General features: G+C 43.5%; 2 protein-coding genes across 3 annotated transcripts in view; one reads left to right on the plus strand and one right to left on the minus strand.

Moving 5' to 3' along the window:
• Positions 1-15,344, plus strand: part of Edrf1 (erythroid differentiation regulatory factor 1) — a 36,159-nt gene extending 20,815 nt beyond the window's left edge. For both annotated transcript variants that reach the window (XM_075972565.1, XM_075972564.1), the window contains 8 exons: positions 132-350; positions 1,964-2,187; positions 4,102-4,260; positions 4,603-4,752; positions 6,008-6,161; positions 8,720-8,835; positions 10,380-10,531; positions 14,551-15,344. In XM_075972565.1, the coding sequence (XP_075828680.1) occupies positions 132-350; positions 1,964-2,187; positions 4,102-4,260; positions 4,603-4,752; positions 6,008-6,161; positions 8,720-8,835; positions 10,380-10,531; positions 14,551-14,725 (1,349 nt within the window). In that variant the 3' untranslated portion in view covers positions 14,726-15,344. The remainder of the gene's footprint in view (positions 1-131; positions 351-1,963; positions 2,188-4,101; positions 4,261-4,602; positions 4,753-6,007; positions 6,162-8,719; positions 8,836-10,379; positions 10,532-14,550) is intronic.
• A 1,984-nt stretch (positions 15,345-17,328) lies between these two features.
• Mmp21 (matrix metallopeptidase 21) lies at positions 17,329-23,421 on the minus strand. Its single transcript, XM_075972566.1, has 7 exons — positions 23,260-23,421; positions 21,727-22,258; positions 20,623-20,762; positions 20,226-20,367; positions 18,978-19,235; positions 17,841-18,013; positions 17,329-17,649 (listed from the first exon to the last, which is right to left on the minus strand). The coding sequence occupies exons 1-7, from the start codon at positions 23,419-23,421 to the stop codon at positions 17,350-17,352; spliced, it is 1,707 nt and encodes a 568-aa protein (XP_075828681.1). The 3' UTR covers positions 17,329-17,349.
• Positions 23,422-24,824: the final 1,403 nt, after the last annotated feature.

Raw genomic sequence — 24,824 nt, forward strand, 5'->3', positions numbered from 1 at the left:
TAAGGTTTTTGTTGTATTGATGGAATGTATATTATATTGCACTTCTTTCTTTTTGACTTAAAATGTCAGATACCATAGGTATTAAGGAGGAAGGGCTCATAACATGACGTGTTTTTTCTTTTTCTTTTAAGGATTTGCATGGGCAACAGATCTCTCTACAGACTTAGAAAGTCAACTTACAGTTAGTTGTAAATGTTATGAGGCTGCTAATGAAATCTTGCAATTTAGTGACTTAAAAAGTCAGAATCCTGAACACTATGTACAAGTGTTGAAGAGAATGGGCAACATTAGAAATGAAATCGGTGTGTTTTACATGAATCAGGCTGCTGCACTGCAGGGTGAGCGAGTAGGTAAGTGTCTATGTCCTCTTTGATCCCTGTTGAACTGTTTGTGGGTGGAGCAAAGAACTGGCACCTGAGGGGGTGTGACTATAAGGCTCTGGAGATTGTGCAGGGCACAGGAGCCTGGGGCAAAAAGTCCACAGTAGCAGCAGGAGGCCACATGTGAATTAAGGAAGCAGTTGGTAGAGGTTCAGGCTGCACTGAATTGGTTTGTGACATCAGTGAATGTAGAAAGATCTAATGGGAGGTAGTTGATTATAAATGTGCTGAGAGCTATAATGGCTTGGTGCTACTCAGATCGAGAAGCATCCCCATAGGGTGTTAATTGTAGCCACTAGAGGGGCTGTTTGTGGAAAGGCCAGGTGCTGTGAAAAAAGGGTTAGGAAGGGCCAAGCTGTAACTGAGGGCCACAGATAAACTGAACACATCTCTTTGCCTGCTCAGTTGTGAACTACACTTGGCCTGGGGGTTCAGCGGTTAAGAGTACTGGTTGCTCTTCCGGAGGACATGGGTTCAATTCCCAGCACCCTTACATGGCAACTTATAACTGTCTGTAACTTTAGTCCCAGGGTATCTGATAACCTTCACATCAATGTACATAAAATAAAAAAAAATTGAATATATTATTTATTTTAAAAAAACAGTGCTCTAAAGAGGTCATTGTTAGTGGGAGGCTGTCTTAGGTTTCTATTAACACCAACACCATTATCAAAAAGCAAGTTGGTAGGAAAGGGTTTATTTGACTTGCACTTCAACATTGCTGTTAATCACTGAAGGAAGTCAGGACAGGAACTCAAACAAGGCTAGAACTTGGAGGCAGAAGCTGATACAGAGGCCATGGAGTAGCGCTGCTTACTGACTTGTTCCTCATGACTTGCTCAGACTGCTTTCTTATAGAACCCAGGACCAGCAGCCCAGGGAGAGCTTCACCCACCTTGATCACTAAATGAGAAAATGCTTTACTGCTGCCTCTCATGGAGGCATTTCCTAAACCGAGACCCCTTCCTTTCTGTTGACTCTAGCTTGTGTCAAGTTGACACACAAAACCAGCCAGGACAGAGACCTGAGTGGTTAAGGAACATTTGGAATCTGTCAGTGGGAGAGCATGAGTAGGGTATAGTCAGACTCTAGGAGAATTAGATAAAGCATAGACTATAGCCTCTTAAAACTCCATGGAACTATGATTGTGTTTAACACTTTCTAATAATATGCTTTGCTCAGTTGTCTTGGTTGGTTTTAATCTCAGCCAGTATTGAGAGTGGCTGCTAAGTACCTGAGGTGGTGACTGAAGACGCAAGGTCAAGGTTCTTCTCTTGGCTTTCAGACAGCCACTTTCTGACTGTGTTCTCACGAGGCCCTTTCTCTGTTAGAGCTTTGCTGTCTTTTTCCCTTCTTACAGGGATCAGTCATATTGGATCAGTACCTCACTCTTTAATGATTTCACTTGGCCTTAATAAGTTTTCAAAGACCTGATTCTAAGTATAGTCACATTGTAAGCTAGTGGGAGTCAGTGCTTCACCTGAATGACTCATGTGACAGGCATCAGAGAGAGTGCTGCAGTTGACCCCATTGGTCACACTGATGTCTCCTTATGCAATTGTTTTCTTTCTTTCTTTGTGAAGTGAGCAAATCTGTGTCTGCTGCAGAGCAACAATTGTGGAAAAAAAGCTTTTCTTGTTTTGAAAAGGGGATTCACAACTTTGAGTCGATTGACGATGCTACAAATGCTGCCCTTCTGCTGTGCAACACAGGAAGACTCATGCGGGTCTGTGCACAGGCGCACTGTGGTGCAGAGGATGAGTTCAAACGGGAGTTCTCTCCAGAAGAGGGCTTGTATTACAGCAAGGTAAGGCCTTTACGTTGGGCCTCACCTACTCACTGTCATCCTTCCAAACTTGACTTTTTCTTCACTGAGTAAAACTAAATGAGAGTACAACATTGTGATGGCAAAGGAGTGGGCAGCTCATAGGAACAGTAAGGTGTTAGTACCGAGGATGGCATATGGAATTACTAGGAAAGATGCTTCAGTAAGTGGTGTTGATGCAACTGGAGTAAATGTTGAGTGTACCGAAGATTGGCATGGAGAGAGTGAAACTGGGAAAGTACCAGAAGATACAGGTGAGGACTGTGTGTCCTGTCCAGTATGGGAGATAGAAATGCGCATCAGAGAGTAGAAGTAGAAGCAAGTCTCACAGTAATGATCAGACACATATAACAGATGAGTACATCCTTTAAGGTGTGAAGAAAAGTTAAAAGAAACTTGAATATGAAAATGGGCAAGTAAAGTAAATGGCTTTTAAAAATATTTTAAATGTTTTTTAAAATCTAAAAATTTTATTTGATATTACATTTAAAAATTGAACCTGTTGGGGCTGGAGAGATGGCTTCCAAAGGTCCTGAGTTCAATTCCCAGCAACCGCATGGTGGCTCACAACCATCTGTAATGAGATCTGTGCCGTCTTCTGGCCTGCAGGCAGAGTACTGAGAATACTGTATACATAATAAATAAATAAATCTTTAAAAAAAAATTGAACCTGTTGCTGGGCGGTAGTGGCGCACGCCTTTAATCCCAGCACTCGGGGCAGAGACAGGCAGATCTCTGTGAGTTTGAGGCCAGCCTGGGCTTCAAGAGCTAGTTCCAGGACAGGAACCAAAGCTACAGAGAAACCCTGTCTCGAACAACAAACAAACAAATTGAACCTGGCACTGAAGAGATGGCTCAGCAATTGAAAATGCTTGATATTCTTACCAGAGGACCAGCGTTCAAGTCCCATGTTGGGCAGTTGTGAGCTGCCCCGCTCCAACTTCTGAGGATCCAGTGCTCTCTCCTGGCCTTCCGTGTTCCCACATACGTGCAGCAGACATAAAAACAAGTAAAAAATCAGTCTAAGGAATAACTCTGAGCCACTTGCTGCACTCATGTAACCCCAACACCTAGTTTACTGAGGCAGGAGGATTGTAGGCTACCTAGCAAGGGGAGGGGTTGAGTTTATTTACCACATTTTCCTACAATGCTAGAAAGAGTACAAGAAAGGAGCCTGTGTGGCTCTGGAGGTAAGGGCACTTGACACCAAGCCTGACGACCTGAGTTCAGACCTCAAAACTCACGTGGTCAAAGGAGAGAACCATCTTCCACAGGTTATCTTTGAGTTGAAAACATGCATGTGTCTACACAGTAAGTAAATAAAAACAAACATTATAAAAAAGCATGAGCACTTAAATTATTAGCTGTTTAGAAACTTTAAACACTCATGAAAAATGTTCCTGGCAAAGTGCATTTTAAAATGGAAGTGACTTTTTAAAAAAAAATTTGTGTGTCTGCAACATTTAACAAACACCTGAAATGTAGCAAGTATCACTTGGTGAAGGGTTTAGTGTGACTGTTGTAAGAATACTGTGGCCAGGTATTTGAAGATGGGGGTGAGCAAATTAATTTTTACAGTAAAATAGTTTTTGTAGTTTACTAGTTATACAAACTTTCCTTTGGCGTGAAAAAAAAAAGTAAAGTACATCCTCCTGCAGCAGCCTGTGTCAGGAGTTAGTACCAAGGACAGGCCCTGCAGTGGAATTCTGTCTGTTTCAGAGACAGCACTTTGCTAAAATACTTGGATTGCTTCTCTTCTCCCTTCTTGATGATACCATCCTTTTGTTAATTCTCCTAGATTAAATAGATGTCCAAGTGGTCTGAAGCATGTTTCATTTCACTGTGTTCTTTGCACATTTTTACCAGAGTCCTAATTTCTCCTTTCCCTCTTCACAGGCTGTCGATTACTATTTGAAAGCTCTGAGGTCATTGGGTACGAGAGACATGCATCCAGTTGTTTGGGATTCTGTGAACTGGGAATTGTCCACTACATACTTTACCATGGCAACTTTACAGCAAGATTATGCTCCATTGTCTAGAAAAGCTCAGGAGCAGGTGATAAGATTTCCTTGATTTTTAAATTTGTGTCAGTATTGTTTACTCCTTTATTTAATATTGTACATCAGTCATCTTTTCTTTAGTAGGCAATATTTATTATTTATTAGTTTTTCAAGACAGAGTTTCTCTGTGTAACAGCTCTGGCTATCTTAGAACTTGCTTTGTAGACCAGACTGGCCTGGAACTCACAGAGATCATCCTGCCTCTGCCACTTCCTCTCAAGTGCTAGGATTAAAGGCATGTGCCATCACCCCTGGCAGCAAGCAATATTTAATATGAAAGTTCTTACATGATTATAAACTTACCTTTTCTCCTGTCCCCATTGAAATACCTAAACAGATTGAGAAAGAAGTGAGCGAAGCTATGATGAAGTCCCTGAAACACTGCGATGTTGATTCTGCGACTGCTCGGCAGCCCCTCTGTCAGTACCGAGCTGCGACCATCCATCACAGGCTGGCTTCCATGTACCACAGCTGTCTGAGAAACCAGGTGTGCTCATCCCAGATCACAGTCCATGCTGTGCTGAAGAGTATCCCCTTCCCTTTCATGCTTTGTGCATACAAGTATTTTAAAACCCACCTTTCCCTATCAGCTAATGTAGCTACTTTTAAAAAACATAGAGGGTCAGTGTTTTTCCCTTTGCATTTGAACCCTGTACTTTACTATAATTGATTGGGTCTTAGTATGGAAATCATTTCCTGAGTATGTTACTTAGTATTTATTTAAATGTAGTTAGACTATGTATAATAATAGTTCTGTTCTCAAGGCTGGAGGAAGAGAGTCAGCAATTAAGAGTGTTTGCTACCCTTTCAGAGAACTTAAGTTTGATTCTTAAAACCCACATCAGACAACTTATAACCACTTGTAACTCCAGATCCAGGAAAATCCAATGCCTCTGGCCTCTGCAGGCACCTGTACTCGTGTGCACATACTCCTCTTCCACATATACTCAAAAGTAAACATTTAAAAATTAACCTTAAGGGCTGGAGAGATGGCTCAGTGGCTAAGAGCTTTGCTTGTTCTTCCAAAGGTACTGAGTTGAATTCCTAGCAACCATATGATGGCTCACAACCATCTGTACTGAGATTTGGTGCCCTCTTCTGGCCTGCAGGGATACATGCAGGTAGAATGCCATATACATAATAAAAATAAATTAAAAAATAAGTAAAAAAATAAAAATAAACCTTAAAATATAGGTCTCCCATCTTTGTGAAATGGAGTGTGCATATAAAAGCATCTGGAAAATATTAGTGGAGCATAGATGCAGTTTAAAGAACAAGAAGGAGTCCCCGTTGTGCCTGGGGATCAGGGAATGGGAGAGTGCTCTAAGCCTTGTTTTTGTTCTTGCTGTGTTATGAACTTGAGGGAAGGAGTTGTACTGCCTTTTCTCTCCCATGGATCACTGCTTGTCACTGAATGTCTTGTCTCTGAGACTCATCCACACTGACATGTGGAGCCCCTTACTAAAAAATGAGCTCATTTTTTACCGAGTTTTTCGAGACAGGAATGCACTGTGCCGTTCAGACTGGCCTAGAGCTCACTATGTAGCTGGCTTAGTGAGAACTTATTTTCTCCTCTTAGTCTCCTGCCTCATTTCATTATCTTCATAGCAGATGTAAATTGTTATTCTAATTTAATTAGTTTAAAATTTATAAAACTAAGAAATAAAAGATGAGAACAGTTAGTGATACAGGCAGAAGGCTTGGGATTTTTATTTTACTTTTTGGTATGTTTTTGTTTGTAGGTTGGTGATGAGCATCTTAGGAAGCAACATCGAGTGCTGGCAGATCTCCATTACGGCAAAGCTGCAAAGCTCTTTCAACTTCTCAAAGATGCTCCCTGTGAACTGCTTAGAGTGCAGCTAGAAAGGGTGGCGTTTGCAGAATTTCAGATGACCAGTAAGTCTGACTTCTCAGATATGTATATGGTGGCTGTTTTCTGGATTGTCTTAGAGGGAGGCTAAGCTGTGTGTGGCTCTTGGATACAAGCAAGACCGTTTTCCTGTTAATTTGCCTGGTGTTAGACCCTTTGTAGCCACTGAGAGAAGTTGCTACACTTTCTGAAATACATTTTAAAACGTAGAGAAGTGAATAGAGACTTTAAGATTGAAACAGTATAAAAATCTTGGCTGGAGAAGTAGCAGCATGTGAACGAACCATAGTTCTCACTTGCTCCCTGTAGATATTGAACTGACACTTGGCAGCTTTGATTGTGGCTGGAATGGATGCTGCTGTGTAGAAAATGGTGAAAGGTGAGGTCTTCATTATATCATCTTCACAGCAGAGATTAAGTGAACGTTGTGACTTCTTAATGCTCCCAGGGTTCCCTCCCTCGAGTTCTTGTCTAGGGCTCCCCTTGCCCATAGTAGTAGCTTTTGAGAAATACCTCTTATATGGTAAGAAAACTATTGTTTGTTTGAAGTACAGCAACTCATCTTATTTCATCTTGATTTTTTTTTAATGCTATAAATTTAAGGTTTTAAGTTTTTGATTTTGGAGCATTCCAGATATCTGATTTTGGAATTAAGGAAGCTCAGTCTATAAAAACTATACATATACTCTAAAATAGGGAGACAAGATCTGAACTGTTCTAGCCCAAAACTGTCTGATTAGAGATGTCAGTGGTACTTTAAATTGTGTGACTTAGTTTATGTGAGATAGAGCCCTTGAGAAGGGCTTAAGAAACTACAGGCTTACTGCCTGTATGTATAAGCCATAAACCCTTGGAGGATTTATTTCCCTGTGGTTCTAGTTAGAAATGAATTCATTACCATTTTTAAAAATACTATATTCGATTTTTATTTTCTGCCAGTGTGTATGCATGGGAGGTGTAAGGAATTGGCTCTGGGACTGAGCAGTCTACTCCAGGGTAGCCTCTGGGTAACTTTTCACTTGCATCTTGCAGTATTCTGAAGTTTAAAGTCTTCAGGATTCCCATGCGTTTTTATAAAAGAATAGATATTGGAGATGCAACCTAAGATGATTGTTGTAGTTAATCGCCTTTAAAAAACTTTAGAGCAAGTGAGGTAGCTCAGCATGTAAAGGTACTTGCTACCATTCCATCCCTGGGACCTACAAGTTGTCTAATCATCTGACCTTCAAACGTGTCATGACATATGTGTCCCCTTCCCCCCACCCCTGACAACACACACATACAATAAATAGATGCAATAAAAAGTTTCAAACCACTCTAATACTATAAATATCCTAAAAATATAGTTGGAGGTATAAGGCGGGGCCGGAGGGTGGTTAGCCCAATTTGGTTTTGTAAGGCACATTAGTAAGTGCTGTCATTAATGACACTTCATCTTAGTTTACCCTAGTATTTGGGGCTTTTTTACCTTTTTTATGTCCCTGTTGTCTGCTTCCTGTCCTGAAGGTGCTATATCTACACTGACATCTTAATTCATTGACTTCAGGTAACAGACTATTTTAGTAGTTTTAAATTACACTTTAACAGAAGAAGGTGGCCATTAGCAGGTGGGGAATTCTCTGATGCTAGCTGCATACTTGAGGGCTCTGACACCATCTGTAGGGTTGGCAGTTTGTAAAAGGACCCAAAGAACTCGCTGAAAAGCTGTCAAATCAACCAAGGAAGTGGTCAGGAATGCCCCAGAAATAAAGCTCCTCGTTGTCCTCTTGATGCACTTACAGGTAGTGCTGACCCCACCTCATCCCAGCAGTGATGTGTAACTGTGGAGTCCGGAGTACATACTGGGATTTGGGTGCATGGTTGAACTAATCCTCTAGCCTCTCTGGAAGATAAGCAGTCACCCTGCAGCCCAGAGACTCCATAGAAACCACACCGTTAGACTGCGCAGTGTAGCGCAAGCCCTCAAGTAGATAGAGACACTTATGTCATATACACCATACTAAGGACTTATGGCCGAGGGAGCCACAGAGAATGGCCAGACCTTTTTGTGGAGGTTAACCCTTTGCTTACAGCACTGTACTATACACACACTGAATGTGAACAGAGAAAAGGAGTAGAGGTGCCTTGCATGACTGGAAGAGTATAATACTCACTGGACCTACCTTAGAACAGAAAGTGTAGTACTTTCCAGTAGGACAACCAATATTAAATTGACTCAACCAACTTCACACAACTGAATAGTGGAATGACTTCTGAACCACAGGCTCTTGTCTGTTGGTCCCTACAACCTAATACTTTAGATACTGGCCACTATTCTAGAGAGATTGGTGTGCTCATCATATAGAGCCAAATGCTGAGGCGAGGGAACATTACTACAACTACATTCAAAAGTTAAAGGTATTATTATAGCTTAGTACTTTGGCTAGGCTTAGTATTTTTTTTCTCCAAAAGAAAAATTAGCAAACAAATTATCTTTTGATTTGTTAGGATTGTCATAAGCTGCCTTTGTAGTACTTGAAAGTCAGTAACACTAGATGGCTTCATAGGTTTGTAGTCTAGGAATGATTATTTGTGTTTATTTTAGGTCAGAATAGCAATGTTGGAAAGTTAAAAACATTATCTGGGGCACTTGATATCATGGTGAAAACTGAACATGCATTCCAGCTCATCCAGAAGGAGCTTGTGGAGGAATGTGATCAGGTAACTGGAGAAAACTTTTATGTTTATAGTAAATGTATGTAAGAGGCATATGGCACATACTTATGAATGTATGTATATATACATATTACTGCATAAAAGTACATTACTAGTTGGTTAAAAGTCTCAGTCTGTTTGTATATTATAACAAAATACTAGAGGCTGGGTTAGTTGTTATAAAGTTTATTGACCCATGACTGTGATCCACATTAGAGGATCCAAGTAGCATGGCACCATTGTCCTGGTAAATGTTCTCAAGCCATGTTGAGCATGGTGAAATGGAAAGAGAACAGGCCACATGCAGAATGGGCAGAATATGAAGTCACCTCTTTGTAACAACTTATACTTGGGAGAACTAGCCCAGTGTTGATGCAGACATACAGCTCTCACCACCAAGAGAAAATGAGATACTTTAGTCTGCAGCCACACGGCTGAACATGGCCTGGGAACGCAGATGACTGTCACCCATGTTCTACCATGTAGTGTGGTCTATAGAACCAAGAAAGTCATATTTTACAAATACATTGGTAGAACTATCATACAGATGAGTTACAGGAAATTGGGGACATTTCTTCTATAGATAGACCTCAGATGCTTTCTGTTGGCAGCTGAGCCTTTGGGTTGGCAGAGTTAGGGGGTCTCTTGGTACATTACAAAGGGATTTACCTCACTGTCACAAGGATGGATGTTAGGCCAGACACAGAGGTAGGCAATGGATGACTTTTAAAGGCACAAGATGCCTTTAAAAATAGCTCAAGAAAATTGGACCTGCAATTTTCTAGCTCTTCACAGTCATGGAAGTTCTAATCAGTCAGCCAGTCTTGTAGAATATTTAACACGCATACAGCTCCCCCACCACTTACTCAGTCCCTGGGAACTTTAGTTTATACTAGTTAACCTGAAGCCCAGTAAGTCCAGTTACTTTCTCCTGTTCCCATGTATTAAGTCCATCAGCTCACTGCCACACAATACACAAGAGCCTCATGATAGTATTACTAACCTACTTTAATGCATATTTTTTTTATATTTTGAAAGTTTTTAAAGAATGATTGTTAATGAGCCGTAGGTACCAAGGGACCTATTAGCAAGTTACAAAGCCTCTTAAGGTTATTTTTGTGGTTTGGATGTGTCTGCCTTTGCTTTCCAAGAGCAGGAAAGCCTGTGCTCTCAGTCCTAGTGGACTGTCCAGGAGCATTTGCTCCCCAGGCTCCATGGCATAGTTCAGCATTTCTGCAGAGAGTGCCCCACTGCTCCTCCCACCCTTACTTTTCCAACCCTAGTGAGTCCTGATTAGGTGATATCCATTTTCATGTTGCTTCTGTAGCAGCCAGTCAGTGTTGGGAAATCATAAAATTTCTATGCAGGATTCATTTCTTTCGTTAGCACTTCTTAGGTGTGGGGAGTTTATTGTATCTTTGTCAGAGTGCTCTTGAGTCTGCTTCCTGTTTGTGATTCCATAGTCTGCTGGATTGAAGGGGCAATTTGGCCGTCATAGTATATAAAATGGGAGAAGGGCAGCTTAGGTGAAATAACTCTGCTGTCTTTAGCCTAAGAATGATGAAGCTACACCGGCTGCTGAATCTTCACCTAATCTTAATCGAGAAGAAGTGATCAAACTCCTTAGTATATTTGAGTCTCGTCTGTCATTCCTTCTCCTTCAGTCCATCAAACTGCTGTCATCATCTAAAAGGAAAATGAGGTAAATTACATAAATATTGAACCTTATTTGCTAATACCTCACCTACGAAAAGAACATGAGTTCCCTCTACTGATGTTAAGAAATAGGTAGGTTGTATTTTTTACACTGTGTATGGAAAATGCAAAATGTTAAGAACTATTTGTTGTTAGGTGCCTACCATATATTCATAGGGTAAATACAACATTGGAGAGATAAATAGCCCTGGAATGAAGACCCTAAGTTGTTTATAATAATACTTATAAACATGTCTTTGATGTGAATTCAGGGCTAAGATATAGATACTGAGGACAGTTGCACCTTTCAAGGTGTGTGGTGGAATCTTAGAGCCTCTGAGGCTGTGTTATTAGGGAGTAGTGAAGAAGAGTGATGGGCACAGCCAGAGTATTCCCAGGTTCCTCTGCTCGTATGTGCAGTGTGCTGCTCTACTAGAGAGCTGTTCTTTTGGCGTCATTAACTTGAAATTGAGTATCAAGTACTACATCAGGAGCATGATATACAGACACAAGTGTAGTCTAGCCCATATTACAAAACATGAAAAATAGATCAAAATAAAGAAAATGCACCCACATACATCATTGTTACTAGTTAAGTCTGTCTTACCATTTTATCTTGGAATACAGGTAATGTTTGTCTTATGTTTTAATTTATACACAGTGTGACTACTCAGTGTTGTGAACTTTGACAGCATTCAACATTCCAAAAGTTTCACAACTATGATACAAAACCGCCTGTCACTTCATAAATGCATCCTGCTGACATTAAGCAAGCTGATCTTGTGCAGAGTCTGAGTTTTTTCTCAGTGCCTCGCATTCACAGTGGTCTTGTCAAGCCCCCATGAGATAGCCCTCACTATCATGTGCTGTTATTTGTGGAGAAGTTTTGAAAACTGGTCCCTGTTAGGACGGTGAAGTCTTGTTTGGTCTGTCTGAAGTTTTATCTGACAGTTGAGTTCATTTTTATATCTTGAACAGAGCTACAGTTGAGAATTTCCTCTTGCCACAGCAATCTTCTGTATCCCTCAGGATCCAAGTTCTAACAATAGTAAATGCCCATATAAAGTTGCACATCTGAGGTTTTAGTTAGCTGTAGTCAACACTCGTTCAAAATATTAAATGGAAAATTGCAGAAGTAAACAATTTGTAAGTGTCATGTGCCATTCTGCATAGCCTGGTAAAGTGCATGCTGTCTCAGGCTGTAAATCATTCCTTTGTCCAGCGTATCAATACCATACCCACTATTAGTCTACCTGTTAGTCATCTAGTAGCCTGCTTGATGATCATTGTGCTATAGTACTTGATGATACTGACAGTATGAATGTGCCAGCTTTAAGAGAAAGGGGCTAAAAGTTCTCAGTAAAGAAAGGAAACAGCTGGGCGGTGGTGGTGCACCCGTTTAATCCCAGCACTCAGGAACAGAGAAACCCTTTTTTATTTTTATTTTTTGAAAAGCCAAAATAATTAATTAAATAAATAAATAAAAAAGAGGTATGTGCTATGGATTGCTAAGATCTTATGGTAATATTGCTAATCATTGATTGTGTCTAATAAAATTTCAGTTTATCATGTGTGGGAAAATATACTATATATGGGGTTGAGGGTATCTGGGTTTAGGTTTTAGGATCCACTAAGAGTATTAGAGGGTCCCTCCCTGACTAGGGATGAGGGTGCACTAAGGGTGAGGTAGGTCTGTGGAAGATAGCATGGGAAGGGCAGACTAGAGGAGCCAAGATTTAGTTGTTTGGACATACCTCAGTCTTAGATTCATCGCTTCTGTGTAACGTCCTCTCACCTAAGAGGAGCTTTTATTGGAGGAAGTCTCAAGTACGCACGCAGCAAGGTGTTTGCAGTGTTCACTACAGTTTAGCACATGTGTTCATATTTTTGAAGAACCAGAAAGTAGAGTAAATAACATATATGGAGAAGGGACTCTTGGCTTTCATTGCCTAAAAACTAACTACAGGTAGTTTTTTAAGATTTGCTGTTTGATCCTACTGCACGTACTGGCTTTGTGGGAGCCTAGGCAGTTTGGATGCTCACCTTACTGTCTGGAAGGAGGTGGGAGGTCCTTGGACTCCCCACAGGGCAGGGAACCCTGACTGCTCTTCAGGGTGATGAGAGAGGGGGAGTTGATTGGGGGAGGGGGAGGGAAATGGGAGGCGATGGCGGGGAGGAGACAGAATTCTTTAATAAATAAATAAATTAGTTAATTAATAAAAAGATTTGCTGTTGTGTCCACAAGGTGGCAGTATATATAATCTTATCATTACAATCTGATCTATATATTACAATAAATCATGTGAGTTAATTCGATGATTTTACAAATCAGTGGCTTGAGTGATTGACAGTTAATAATTTGAGTCTTTTATTATGTTTTATATCACAATAGTCCTATGTATGACCTAAGTAAGTTTTATTTCTGATCAGGTTATTAATGTTGAAGAAAAAAAATATTTTGTTTGTTTATTTATTTATTTTGGTTTTTCAAGATGTTTTTGTTTCTCTGTGTAGCCCTGGCTGTCCAAAACTTAACTCTGTAGACCAGGCTGACCTCAAACTCAGAGATACACCTGCCCCTACTTCTCAAATGCTGGGGTTAAACGCATGCACCATCACACCCAGCTAGTTGAAAAAAAAAGTTAATCTAAAGTTTTCATGCAGGCTTCATATCCTTTGTGCCAATTTGTATTTTCAGGTTTATTAAGCAAAAGAAACATGATATTGTGGCAGGTTTGAAGCAGAACACATGGTTACTAAGTCAGTGACTTGGTTGTGTTTCACTCATGTACAGGGGAAAACAGCTAATAATTTTATTGAAATTTGAAAAAAGCAGACCTGATTATCTTCTTTGAGAGTAAAGGAGGTCAGAATGTAACCGTGATAGATGTTATTGATTTGTTTTATTTTATTTTTTTTATAATTTTTTTTTAAAATTTATTTATTATGTATTCAGTGTTCTGCCTGCATGTATCCCTGCAGGCCAGAAGAAGGCAACAAATCTCATTACAGATGGTTGTGAGCACATGTGGTTGCTGGGAATTGAACTCAGGACCTTTGGAAGAGCAGGCAAAGCTCTTAACCAGTGAGCCATCTCCAGACCTAGTTTGTTTTATTTTGACTGCTGTTTCTTCCCCTTAGCTTCATGCAAACATAAGAAAATGGGCTTAATAATTGCAGAGTTTAACTTTGGCTCTCAGTAATTACAGTGAGACCCAAGAAAAAATTTAAGATTAATTTTCTTATCGAAAAATTTCAATTTCAGCCTATTGAGTGTGCTTCATGGTATGGCAACTATGTAGGTGCTGTTGGGCAAAGTACAAATTTTGTTTATTAAGTTGCAGAGAATTTATTCTACTTTGGGTTAAGAATTGAGCTGTTCTTAATACATGCTTTAGTGTTCGCTGCTGTAGCAGAGTGTGGCCTCTTGACATTTTGGAGGCTTTAGGATTTGAGATGAAGAGCTCTAGAAGGTAAAATAGTAGAAGGTAAAATAGTCTCTGAGGATCATGGACCCTCTCTTGTAGTACAAAGAACAAGTTAATAACGTCATGGACGGTCCTTAGACAAATACATACACTAAGTAATTGAGTATAATGGTAGGTAAGGTAAATCAGCTAATTCTCTTAAGAAGAAGAAGAAGGTTTGTTTGACATGGTGGAGCCTGTGAGAAGTGACTTTAGTTCAGTGGGTGGCAGGAGGTTAAGAAAAAGCATGATCTGTACAAATTGGAAGAAGTTGGATTAGGAGTCTGAGGCCAGAGCGCAGCTGCTAGTTGGGATGTGGGTTGTGAGTAGAGGAATGGCCGCCTAGCTTCTCCTTGCTCTTACCAGCACCAGCTCCCGCTCTGCTCTCTTGATGGCATGTATTCTTTGTCCATATTTCTGTGGTTGCTTATTGTGCCTTTTCTCAGGGCCCCTGGCGCTGAGGCACTGTCTGTGTTTGAGTCACTGAGCAGCCATGGGTAAGTGCAGCTGCTCTGGAAAGTTTCTGCTGTCCCCATCAACTGTCTGTTTTTCACTGTAGCAGTAACACCGAAGAAGATACAGTCCTCCAAACCAACAAGCAGATTTACTCCCAGCTTTTGAGAGCAACTGCCAACAGAAACTCAACTCTGCTGGAAAGAATTGAAGTCGTCATCTGTTTGCTGGAGCAGCTTGCATCTGGGAGCAGCATGTCAAATAGCAGTCCTGCCCCCTGACCCAGAGTAGTACCTGAGGACTCTGTCAGTGCCTTCCCAACCCGGAGCTGTTCTGTCCACTCGGTGCTGAGTCTATTAAATATGAGGAAATGCCCTTTAAACAGTGGAGACTCGTTTCCCACAGCAGGCAGAGGATGTGGGGTGGTTTTTGGCTGCTTCTTTGAAGGTGAAAAGCCAAAGTAGAACCAAAACCTTCCCAGTGTGTTTCCTAGAAAAGTATATGATTCTTCAGTGATACCAGACGTCCTATGACACAGTTACACTTGTAGGTAGTCTGTTAAACCACTTGGTGGAAGATTATTTTGGATAAAATGTTACTTTGGCTAAGAAAACTTTTATCCAAGTGACTTTATGGGTTCCAATGGCTAGTAAACTCAGCACATCAGCATTTCCTTGTAAACTGCATAGAAAGTGTACTCTTTCTAAGCTGTGGTACAGGATTTTTCAAAACTTGATATTTGTGCAGGTCTCCAGTCAGTGCATGTTCTGAAAGGACTCGCTTCTTTGACTTTCTGTGACATTGGTAAAGAATAGGTACTATCACTTTTTCATTCTAAACTTGAAACTGTGAATAAGGTAAGAGAACTATTTTCAATAAATAAGCTATTTATTTAACATATCTCGGTATTTCCCACTTGCATTCTTCACACTGCTGTGATTTGATTTGAATGTGATTAGCAAAACTTTATGAAGTACATCATAGTTAATGATGTTTGAGGCAAAGATCTGCCACCCATTTATGCTCCTGGGACAGACATCCTGCTTGTGCTCTGCTGCTCTGGGCATCTTAGCCACTTGCATGCGTTCATACTCTCCTGTTCCCAAAGCCAACCGCATACAGGGCTGTGACTAATAGTTTGAAGGAAGCATGCAGCATGTAAATCAAGCAGACTTCTGCTTGGGTGCACTCGGGTGTCCAGCCACTGTGCGGCCCCTCCCATACCAGGCACACTTGCATCTGTGGGTTTCTCTCACTTGAGCTGGCCTCCATTGCAGCAAGGCAGATTCTCTCACCATTTGTCTAGTTCCTTGTTTGGTTTGCATTGTCCTTGGAAGCAAATTTTCATCTGTTTATGAGAATTAATCACCAGAACCCTTAAAGTTTTGGTGAAATTGTAAAGCTTTTGAACCAACTCACCGGCCCCATTTCAAGACTACTGTGTTCTTTGCCCCTGCAGAGAGAATGCACACAGTAACACACAGCCCTTCCTCTACAGGAGAGACATGGCTGTTTACACTGAGCATAGCACCTCTGGAGCAGATGAACTCAACAGGATCTCTCCCTGCTTCCCTAGAGATGAGCTAGGGTGTTAGGACTGCTCGTCTCCTAGCCCCTCTCCTTAGCCGAAAGCCTTCAGATAGATGGAAAATGGTTTTCAATCAAGGAAATAGAAATTTTGGCTCTTTCCCTTTGTCATAGCAATAACATGAAATTTTCTGCAGGAAAATAGAAGATCCTTCTCAAATGTGTTGTAATTACTTACGTTGGTTTAAATTAAAGTTTCCTGAAGTGCATGTGTTTTAGCTGTTCCTTTAAAAGACTCTGTGGCCTGATCACTCAGGCTTCTGAACCTTGTTCAGTTAATTTCATTGTTCAGATTCCATCATTATATGACAGTAGCTTTGTGTGTTAAATCATAAGCCAGCCAGGTAGTGGTGTACACCTTTAATCCCAGCACTCACACTTGGGAGGCAGAGGCAAGTGATTCTGAGTTTGAGGCCAGCAGGCCAGCCTGGTCTCTAGAATGAGTTCCAGGACAACCAGGGCACAGAGAAACCCTGTCTTAGAAAAACAAAACAAAAAAACTAAAAGCATCTCAGTATTAATTAGTATGTGTGTGTGATGCCAGTACTGATGGTGGAGACTAAAGGTGTTCCTAATCCCTGCTGTGTGGAAGTTAAAGGACAATGCCTATCCTAGATTAGGAAATTACAGTTACCCAGCTAGATTTCAGAGCCTTGTTGGGGCGTGGCCTGGCCTATAGGACATAAACAGTTAATTGTTCACTGCTTTGCAGGAAGAGAAGACCGCTAAACTAATTAGGGTGCGCCAGAAAGGCCATGCTCTGCAGAGCCACAAGCAGTTGGGGTGAGGCCATGTGCACAGACATGATTCGTTTGGCAGCAGGAGACCACTGCAGGGTACAGACATGTAGGACTATCTATTGTTCCAGCCAGATAAGACTAAACACACCAGGGACCTTTGGTTCATGTCAAATGTTAAACATACCATTTTGACATGTTTTGGAGTATAGTTAATTTCATTTCTGTGTCCTAGCCTAGACCAGTCTTCTTAAGTGCTGTAAAAGTCATTTCTGTACCTCAAAATGCCATGACCGCTAGTGACACTATTGGGATGGCAGAGGTCGTGCGGAGTTGAAAGAAAAGATGTGGATTCTCTAGGGTAAATTATTTGATGTGTCTAAAAGATATTTTTCCCCCAAGTAGCTGATCCTTAAATCTATTTTTAACGTTCAAGTAATGCTTTCCTGTTCAGTTTTAACCTGGGAAGCCATATTTGCTTTAGCTACTAAGAATCTGGTTTGTTTTCTTTGCAAAGAAGTCTGACTTTTTCTCTTAGAGCTGTTCTGAGTCCTAGCACTGTCTTGATTTTCCTGTTCTCGTTACATGTTCAGTGTAGAGGTATGAACATCACAAACATCAAACCACTTCTCTGAAATAGGTTTTTTTGGAAATAGGCCATTCAGAGGAAGCTGAGAGTTGTGGTTTTTGTCCTTGTCACTCACTACTTTCCAGTATGAGTTGCCCTTGAGAAAGAAGACGGAGCCGTGTGCATAGGAGTAGTAAGCTGAGTCAATGTTTCTGAATGGATGGTTTTGTGGTATTACTGCTGGAAACACTTGGCTCATCTTCTTTGGATAAGAATTAAGTACTTGGTTTTGGTTGACATCAAATGCAAATACCTGCAAAGTAAAGCAGACAAACACTTTTCTGAGGATAGTTGACATTGAACTTAACTTACAGAAGGATCTTGATAGTTCTGACTTTGCACTGAATTCTGTAGACTTCCCATCTGGTGATCTGCCATTGTTGTGTAGGTCTGAAGTGATAAGAACATCTTTTAACTAAGGACTTGAGATGTGGTGATACTTACTAGAGACTCCTTGAAGAAGTAAATTAACTGCTGCCTCCGTTCATAAAAGGCAGTGTCCAAGGGGCTGGGGATGCCGGGGAAGCCTTCTGAAATCAGTTTGGGGTAGCTCCTTCCTTCTTCATCTTCAGTGTGTGCCTGGTCATTCTCGCTGTCATATCTCCAATATTGGTTTCCTGAGAACCAACCCAAAACTGTCAATGTGGTATATTAATACCAGATCATGGCATGGGCCAGAAATACAAGCCGGGATTCCTGAACTCCACCCAAGTAAGACTTCACCCACCATCCTAGGACAAACTGGCATGCCCCTTTACTTCATGTCCATTCCAAAGGGCAGCTGCCAATAGGTCCCAAGTCAGCCCTATGTGGTACTCTGCCACGATTCCAGAAAAAGGCTTTCTCACTCAACCATCTCCTTAGGCCTCACATGACTTCTCAGTTTGACCCCAGTAATGTTTGTTTTTACCCCAGTGATGGGGCACATCACTGCTGTGTTAGAATGTTAGTTGCCTCTCACAGTGAAAGTCCACAAACATCATGGGATATCTCTAGTCTTAATTTACAGACCATTTGTTGTGGTCTGAAAGAAAATGTTTCCCAAAGGAGTGGCACTATTAGGAGGTATGGCTTTGTTGGGATGGGTATGACACTTGGAGGAAGTGTGTCACTTTGGGGGTGGGCTTTGAGGTCTTCATTGCTCAATCTATGCTCAGTGTGGTAGAGAGTTCACTTCCTGTTGCTTGTGGATCAAGATGTAGAACTCTTGGCTCCTTCTCCAGCACTGTATATGCCTGCATGCCACCATGTCCCATCATGATGATAATAGACTAACCGTCTGAAACTGTAAGCCACCCAATTAAATATTTTCTTTGGTAATAGTTGTCATGGTCATGGTGTCTTTTCACGGCAGTAGAAACCATAAGACACCATTCTTTTCCATGTTAGAGGAACCTAGCCAAGTTTACTCACTTGGTGATTTAGAGGCCTTCCTAAGATGAGAAGATACAAGCCCACCCTGAGCCTGCAGTCTGTCTAATTTCAAACAGGAAACATTACAATGAAACCTTGGTGAATGCTGGAAACATCCTGAATGCAAGTTCAGTAAGAGAAATAGAGCCAGACCTGAAGCATTGTTACCTTTGAAAAAATATCGCTCATCTTTTCCCCATGACCAGACATGGACAAAGGCATCTATGCTTTGCACAGGGATTCCACGCCAGCCAGTGAGGATTTGGAGAGGGTCCCCGTAGCGAGTCCTGTTGTTGCGGTTTTCGTAGAGCCAGTACCAGCTATTGCGGAAGAAGTAGGTGTTGAACCTCACCCTCACTTCACCATATTGGTTCCTCTCCTTGCGAATCCAGTCAAACACTGTATCAAATGATCCCTCACATGAACCTGAAGAGGGAAAAAAAAATTCCAGCCACTTGTCATTGCAAATACCAGCATTCATAATTGGGATGGAGATGACTTGTTGGAATATCTTAAAGAAGCACCATTGAGATTGAGCTTTGAGCAGCTGAGTTTTATAAAGCCATTCACAGGGTTCCCAGACTCAGTCTGGATGCAGTTCTATAGCTACCCTAGCACAGCTGGCCCATGCCTCTTGTTGGTCCATCTGATTTCTTGAGAGGAAAGAGGTTTGGCTCAGGACACACATTAACTGCCATGTTTCCACTGGCGGAAATTGACGCGGCTGCAATAGGCTTTGGGTGTCAAGAATGGAAACACATGAGAATTGACCTGAGATTGGCTCTGTGAGGGCCTAGGAATGGAAATGCTCTCCCTGTCTTGGACATCTGCTGTAACCAATCAGTTTCTTTTCTTTTTCTTTAAAATTTTTAATTATATGTATGTGTATGGATGCCCATAGGGGACAGAGGTGATGGATCCCTGGAGCTGAAATTGCAGGCAGTTGTGAGCCTCCAGATGCAGGTGCTGAGAATTAAACCTCTGGAAGGCTGGAAGGCACTCTGAACTGCTGAGCCACCTCTCTGCCCCACCATGTTTGTATCGAATAGCCATGGGTGCCTGGTTTGTGATGAAGCTGCTGTCTGGAATCACAGCTTCTTACAGTGGCTCTGCAGTCACACAGCTCTGTGATGCTGAGGCATGGGGGCTCTACCTGTGTAAAAGCCGTGATGGCCTCTGTCCTCACTAGTGTGTGAAGAGCTGGGAGAGAAGGCGGCACGAAAGAGATTGTTGCTCTTCACCTGTGGCTGTCTGTGGTCTAGTGTGGTCACTTTAAGAGCCTGCAGCTGGGGTTTGAGGGCAGCTCTTCATGCAGCCTGTGCTGTTTGGGGACCAGCCTCCAAGTTAATAGAGTGGACCCTGCTGGCTTTAGCCTCCCCAGTGCCCTCAGATGGATCTGCCCTAGGCCCAGCTTACCATATAGTCTTTGAATTGCCTTCCTGTCTGACCAGTCCAACTCAAATGCAGGCTCCTGGGGAGTGTAGTTTGGTTGCATTATGGATCCTATTCTGTAGGTGTGAGGCAATCCAAGGACATGGCCAATTTCATGGACAGCTACCTAGGAGGGAAACACAAACCGCAGGTGTGGGACCAAACCTGAGTCTTTGATGATGCAGGGTTCAGTCACTATAAGTTACAGAGGCCTGGCCTATGCCCTTTCAGAGTTGTGCCTTCTTAGGAGAGAAACAGGGTGAGGACTGGGGAACCACCATCGGAGACTTCTAGAAGGTTATGTACACACCAAAGAAAAGCTGGGTTTCTGAACTTGTGCTAGGTGCTTTGCCTTCCCGGCAGAGCAACTGGAGCCTCTTACTTTGAGAAGGCTGATGCCCGTGTCGCTGGAGAGAGGGGTGAAGTGCTCATCATCGTCAAAGTGGATCTCACCCAGGTGCCAGGCATGTGCAAACTCCTGTCCACTCCCATCAAACACCCTCGGACAGCCCAGGTGCCGGCCTGGTGTGGGGAGAAGGGTGGGTAGCAGTGAATGAAGGTGCCCATCCTAAGTCCCTTTTTGACAGCACCACAGTCTCCAGGAGCTACTAAGGTCCATGGAAGAAACCATGCCGCTGAGTGTGAACAGGGTGGCTATAAAGACTTGAAACAAGCTGGGTGTGGTGGTGCACACCTTTAATCCCAGCACTCAGGAGGCAGGAGCAGGTGGATTTCTGGTTTCTGAGGCTAGTGTGGTCCACAAGCAAGTTCCAGGACAGCCAGGGCTACACAGAGAAACCCTGTTTTGAAAAAAAAAAAATCAAAAATAGCAAAAAAAAAAAAAGAAAAAACTAGAACCATCTTGAAACATTTTTATACTAACTGCTCTGTGTGTGTGCTCTGGTGTGTGTGTGTGATGGTAGTGCTGATGGAGACAGCATTGGAGGTGGGGACCTCAAGGTCAACATCTCTTAAATCTATACTTCTATAACAAACCATGTCTTGTGTATTCTAGAATTAAGAAATTAATCCAGAGAGAGAGAGAGAGAGAGCGAGAGCAGCAAGGTATATGGAACACCTCTAGTTCACAAATGGACTGTGGAAGTCAGGGTATTTGTCCAGTCTGCCAGCAAGAAGGTAGAGCTTTTACATGTCTTCACACAGGTCAAGTGGGCTGTACCGGCTGCTGTTCCATGTGACCAGGAGAATGGGTGGGTGATGGGCTGGGATGTGCTCCAGGCAAGTGAACCCCAACAGCTAAGAAGACTTGAGAATCTACCGAGAGTAGGTTCCACCCTCTTAGGTGTCATCTCTGAAGAAGCCCAGCAGGTAGGACTTGAGATCACACCACTCTGGGTGACAAGGCAATCAAGTTGTGATTGGCCCAGGTTGCCATGAGCCTGATACTGGACATGGGGCTTTGGTGGAAGAACCAAAGACTGCCTGCAGAATAGATAGGAAGAGATACTACCTTTGTACCCCTTACCTCTCCCAAAACCCAGTTTTATGTCCACCATAGTGCCAGGGGCAGTGAGGTCCTCCCGGAAGTTCAGTGGTGTCACCTCGCTCCACATCCTGAAGGCCAGTCTAAAGATATATCTCTGCTCTTCCACAGAGAGTTGGCTGCTGTAGGCATCCCCGACCAGCCTCCAGGTCAGCGTCTTCCTGGAGAAGGCCCTCCTGGGCCCAGTGTCTAAAGTGCCCTCATGTTGCCCACCTGGCTTGGGCAGAAGCATTTGAAGGAAGCGCTTTTGACGGGCCCTGGGCCAGAGACCCAAAGGGGTTGGCAGGGCTGGTGGGGTCGGCAGAGCAGCCTGGGGTGGCAGCCTTGTGTCGGGGATGCCACAGCGTGGCCTGTTCATAGCTGCCAGTGTAGGTGAATCTAGTTCCCCGCTGGCTGGCAGTCTGTTTGCCTTCTGGAATCTTCGCACAGCTTGAGCCAAGGTGGAGCCCAGAGGGACCCCTGGTGACTCCTTTGAACTAAGCACCTCTGACCAGCCGTATTTCAATAAGAATCTCTGTGGGAAAGAAAAGCCCTAAATTCACAGGGTTGCCAACATTTTTCCTGTGCTATAGGGGGTAGGGAGGGGCATGGGGATATAGAGAGTGGAGTTAGAGATAGAGGACATCATCCAGGGCCTACCAGAGGAAAGTAATGGATGCCGCGTGGCCTATGGAGAAGCAGGGTTGAAGCAGGCCAGGTAATAGGACTGGGAGGGAAGAGGTCAAAGGTAAGAGGTTAGGGCTGTAGGTGGGTGCATACTGTGGGCCAAGGAGCTGAGAGGGAGGCCTGCCCAGGAAGAAGAAACTCCCCAACTCCAGGGATTAGACAAGAATCATTCTGAGAGTCTGGTGGGTTTCTAACCCGCAAGGATAGGAAAGGCAGGGGCAGCAGGGGTGTCCCTTGGCATCTGAGGCAAGCTTGGCCTATCATCCCTTCTCACTGCCCTCCACACTGGGGGCACTCTGGAGCCAGGAGTTTAGGGGGAAATTTTGATCATCTGTCTGCTTGTGGAGCTTGGTAACCACCAGACTGACTGCAAGGGTGGTCGAGGGGCAGGGGGTCTGCTCAAGGCCACTCCAACCCAGGACTGGTGAAAGGAAGCCCTGGTCTTCTTGCATCAATGGATGCCTCTCAATAGCACAGTGCAGGCAATCTTTGTATGCCCAGGCTGGCAGGTGTCAACCAAGGGATGCCTTCAGCAGAGTGCCTGGAAGCACCGCACGCTTGCATTCGAATGTCCCGCCCGACATTTAGAGCACAGGGCTGATCTTGCCTAGATACCCATGCTGCTGGGATTAACACCAGAAGGAGCTAGGTGCAGCTCGGAGGTAGAGGTGTTTGCCTGGTTTGTCCCAACTCCAGAAAGATGACACCAGGTTAAGCAGGCTCTCTGCCTCTGCACAGCCATCCTTCCATGTTATGCTCTGATGTCTACGTGTGTGTGTGTGTGTGTGTGTTTGTGTGGCATATACTGCCTGTGCACACAGATGCTGCTGCTCTGTGGTCTCCTCTTACCTGAGCAGCATGGAGGTCAGCAATCGGCTTGGCCTGGCTCAGAGGAGATGGCTCCAGGTCCGAACGGTCCCGGCTGTGGAAGAGTCTCTCAGGCTGGGTGGGTTGGGGTGCAACCAGCCAGCAGAGCAGCAGTGTCAGACGCAAGGCAGAGGCAGCGAGCATGGTCCCACTGGGACACTCTGGTCCTACCTTGCTGCGTCCCCGTCTCTCCTCTGAGGGAGCGGAACATGGTGGGACCCTTTTATAAGCAAGCAGGCATTCTTCACCTGGCTCTTAAGTGTGCCTGCTAGGAAGCTGCTTCTGTGGCCCTGGTGAGCTGCCTTTGAAGACCCCAGGGCTCCTTTTCTCATGGGCGTGAGAACTCCACTTCCTCTGCTCTTGGGTTATGGTACTTTGGAGAGGTGAGCCTGTGGATTGCTCTCCTGTATTGACTTTCCTGGTCGAGTTTGCTCCTAAATGAACTGAGGGAGAAGTGCAGGATGCATGCACCTGTGCTCTATGAAGGCCCTGCCTGAGCCCTACAACGTGCCGTTTAGGAGTAGGCCTGCAGCTTTCAGACCATAACCCTCAGTTTGCTCCTATTCCAGTAGCTTTTTTCTGGGTGATCTGGGGCTTAGGGCATGCTAATTTGTTTTTAGACTTTGTGGCCATTTTTCTTCTTACTGGTTGCTTTTCTTTATGGAGAAGAAAAGTATGTCTAGGGTAGGCAAGATGGCTCAGCAGGTAAAGGCAATTGCTGCCAAACCTGATGTCCTAAGTTCAATCCCTGGCCCCACATGGTAGGAGAGAGCCGGTTGCTGCGAAGTTGCTCTCTGACCTCCATGAGCATACTCACTGCTTGCTGCCCAAATAAATAGTAAATAATATAATTAAAAATAGAATGTCTAATCAATATATAGAAAAGTAAAACTTAAAACCAGTGCAAGAAAGGGGGACCAAGCTCCTGTGGTGGGGCAAGGCCACGGTGACTATTTTTGCAGACACATACATTTATGTCTACCGAGAAGTGTATGTATGTGTGCAACAGCTCCATGGAAGCCCTGGGTACCTGACTGTTCCTGAACACGGGTACTTATTGTGGAGTCCCAGGCCGTGGTGAGTCTGTGAGGAGAGACTAGAACCACCGAGGTCTACAACATAGCACACACAACCTGAGGGAGTAAGAGGCAACCCTTCAGTCCCTGGAGTCTAGAGCTGAGCCTGGAAGCTCATGTCAAAGGCCATGCAAGGTCCCCACCTGCACCCAAGCCTGCCTTGCCCCTCTGGGAGCCTTGCTGTGACCAGGGCCACTTGGCACCCGAGAGAGAAGACCATACATGAGGCATTTATAGTTTGGAGATAACGTTCTGTAAATGCCTCCTCTAAGATGGTGAGGAGCCTCCTGTTCTGCTGCCATCAGTGTTTGTCTACCCTCAGCTTCCCACGGCATCGGGCTGGGCAGGGTGTACCCTCATGGAAGATGCCTTCTAACCTGCCCTCCACGAAGACAGCTCTGCCTGTGCAAGCCGTCTTTCCTACCACCAGCCCACAGCCACGTTTCTTAATGCAGCTCAAATCTAGACCAG

Source organism: Microtus pennsylvanicus, chromosome 5, assembly GCF_037038515.1.
Source record: "Microtus pennsylvanicus isolate mMicPen1 chromosome 5, mMicPen1.hap1, whole genome shotgun sequence".
NCBI classification, from domain to species: domain Eukaryota; kingdom Metazoa; phylum Chordata; class Mammalia; order Rodentia; family Cricetidae; genus Microtus; species Microtus pennsylvanicus.